The sequence below is a fragment of the Geospiza fortis genome, unplaced genomic scaffold, assembly GCF_000277835.1.
Source record: "Geospiza fortis unplaced genomic scaffold, GeoFor_1.0 scaffold569, whole genome shotgun sequence".
NCBI classification, from domain to species: domain Eukaryota; kingdom Metazoa; phylum Chordata; class Aves; order Passeriformes; family Thraupidae; genus Geospiza; species Geospiza fortis.
The window spans coordinates 25404-27663 of record NW_005054621.1 but is presented as its reverse complement, the minus strand read 5'-3'; the positions used below and the strand labels follow the sequence as shown (position 1 = coordinate 27663).

The 2260-nt window shown below is 53.9% G+C and overlaps 1 protein-coding gene across 1 annotated transcript in view; it reads right to left on the bottom strand.

The window, feature by feature from the left end:
• The window catches only part of HNRNPM (heterogeneous nuclear ribonucleoprotein M), a 15250-nt gene that overhangs the window by 1406 nt on the left and 11584 nt on the right, over positions 1–2260 (bottom strand). The window contains exons 10-13 of the mRNA XM_014310989.2: positions 2085–2129; positions 1594–1668; positions 1094–1192; positions 6–323 (exon numbers count right to left, since the gene is read on the bottom strand). Coding sequence (XP_014166464.1) covers positions 6–323; positions 1094–1192; positions 1594–1668; positions 2085–2129 — 537 coding nt within the window. The remainder of the gene's footprint in view (positions 1–5; positions 324–1093; positions 1193–1593; positions 1669–2084; positions 2130–2260) is intronic.

Genomic DNA, 2260 nt, shown 5'->3' with positions numbered 1-2260 from the left:
GGCGCCCATGCGCTCGATGCCGAAGCCGATGCCGGAGCCCATGCGCTCCATGCCCGGCCCCATGCGCTCCATGCCCGGCCCCATGCGCTCCAGGTTGGGCGCCAGGTGGTCGATGCCCAGCGGGGCCATGCGCTCCATGCCCGAGCCCATGCGCTCCACATTGGAGCCCATGCGGTCCAGCACCAGCCCCATCCTGTCTATGTCCGAGCCCACCCGCTCCATGCCGTGCCCCATCCCGGCCGGGAGCCGCTCGATGCCCGAGCCCATGCGCTCGATGCCAGGGGCCATCCTCTCGATGCCGGGGATGCTGGCGTTGCCACCACCTGCAACACAGCACAGACAGCGTCAGCAGGGTGGGCACGCAGAGTCCTGAGGGCTGCTCGCTCTGCTGGGATCAATTCCCAGAGCTCAGAGCTCCCCCAGGCCAGGGCTCTGCGCCTGCAGGGTGAGGCAAACTCAGAGGCTCAGCTCAGACCCCCCTGCAGAGCTGCCCCAGCCCTGGGACCTCAAAATAAGGACGTGGAGCTACTGGGAGAGAGTCCAGAGGAGGCTGCAGAGCTGCTCCCAGGGCTGGAGCCCCTCTGGAGCTCTGGGAGAGCTGGGAGTGCCCACCTGGAGCAGGGAAGGCTCCAGGGAGAGCTCAGAGCCTGAAGGTGCTCCAGGAGAGCTGGGGAGGGACTGGGGACAAAGGATGGAGGGACATGACACAGGGAATGGCGCCCTTGATTCTGAAATGTTGGGATTTGGTCATTAAACCAAATTAAGCCTAGAAGTTGATGGAGGAACGCTGCCTGCTCAAAGATGTTTGGGTTCAGCTCTGCTCCAGAAATTCTGCAGTTTCATTACTGAGATGGTCCAGTATTTCCAAGGAACATGCTTGGAAGTTAAATGTGACACAGGCAGCAGGAGAAGCAGGATTTTGTTTTCACTGACAAAAATTAACAACTTCCCAGCAGCATTTAAAAGTCAGACAGCAAATTCCTACAGCAAATCTAAAATCTGCCTTTTTTTTATCTGTAACACCCCCGTAATTTTTGTGAGCAGTTCAGGGATGAAAAGCAGGCAGGAAATGGATTTCATATACTGCACTCACCTATTCCCCTCTCCAAGGTCTCTCCAAAACTCCGGGACATTCCCATCTCATTTCTTCCAAACTCCCTCTCAAATCCCCCTCCCATGGCCCGATCCATCTCTGCAAAGAGGAAGGGGAGAAGTTTGAAAGGGGTTTTATGGTCCTTGAGAGAATATTTTACCACAGGAATCATCTTGAAGATTCACAGCACAGGAAGGTTTTTGTGATTTTCTCCTGATCATTCTGTCACGGTTTCAGGAGCCCAAAGCCCCAAGGAAAAGCAGGATTTACCCCAAGCACATGGGAGGCTCTGGGCTCTGGACAGAGCCAGAATATTTCTGAATAAACCCTGCAAGGTCCCATCAATAAATCACTGGGTTTGTGCAGCTCAGAAGCCACAAGGGACTTGCGGACACAACTGGACAAACCACAAGCTATTCCCATAAAACTGAGAAGAGCATTCTGGCAAGAGGGATCCCTCCCAGGGAAGGCAGCAGGACACACGAGCAGCCAGTGCCTACCGCTCATCCTGCCCATGTTCATCCCGGCGGGGAAGCGGCCGATGTTCTCCATGCCACCAAAGGGACCTTCCATTCCTGAAAAACACATTTTGGGATTCTTTAGCAGGGCATTCCACACTGCACAGCCAGCAGCTGCTGCCACACAACAGTCCCATACAGCTCCCTAGCACCAGTTCCCAAAAAGGGGCCAGGATTTGGGCACAGCGTTATAAAAACCATGGAACCAGGGAGTGGTTTGGGTTGGGGTATTGAGGATCCAGTTCCAACCCCCAGGGATGGCACTTCCAGATCTCCTGAGCTAAGGAAGCACAGGCCATGTTTTATGGGATGTACCCACACGCCTGCAGCAGTTTGAATACCCAAAAAGGACCAAATTCTTGCTGAATTGGTGATGATTCCCCAGCACACCAATTCCTGCCGCACGCACACAGCTCAGTCTGCAGGACTTGCACAAAGGCCAAGCTATGAACAGATCAAGAACCACAGCTTACCTCCCATTTTATTCATTCCAAAGCCCATGCCTTCCATGCCCATTCCTCAAAATAAAAGAGAAAGCTTTATATAACAGGTGTCATCCAAGAAATTCCAGCCAAAGGCTGCAGAACTCAAACCACACAACACATCCATGGCTTGGGCTGAAGAGCTTACATGGGATAAGTCTGAGGAG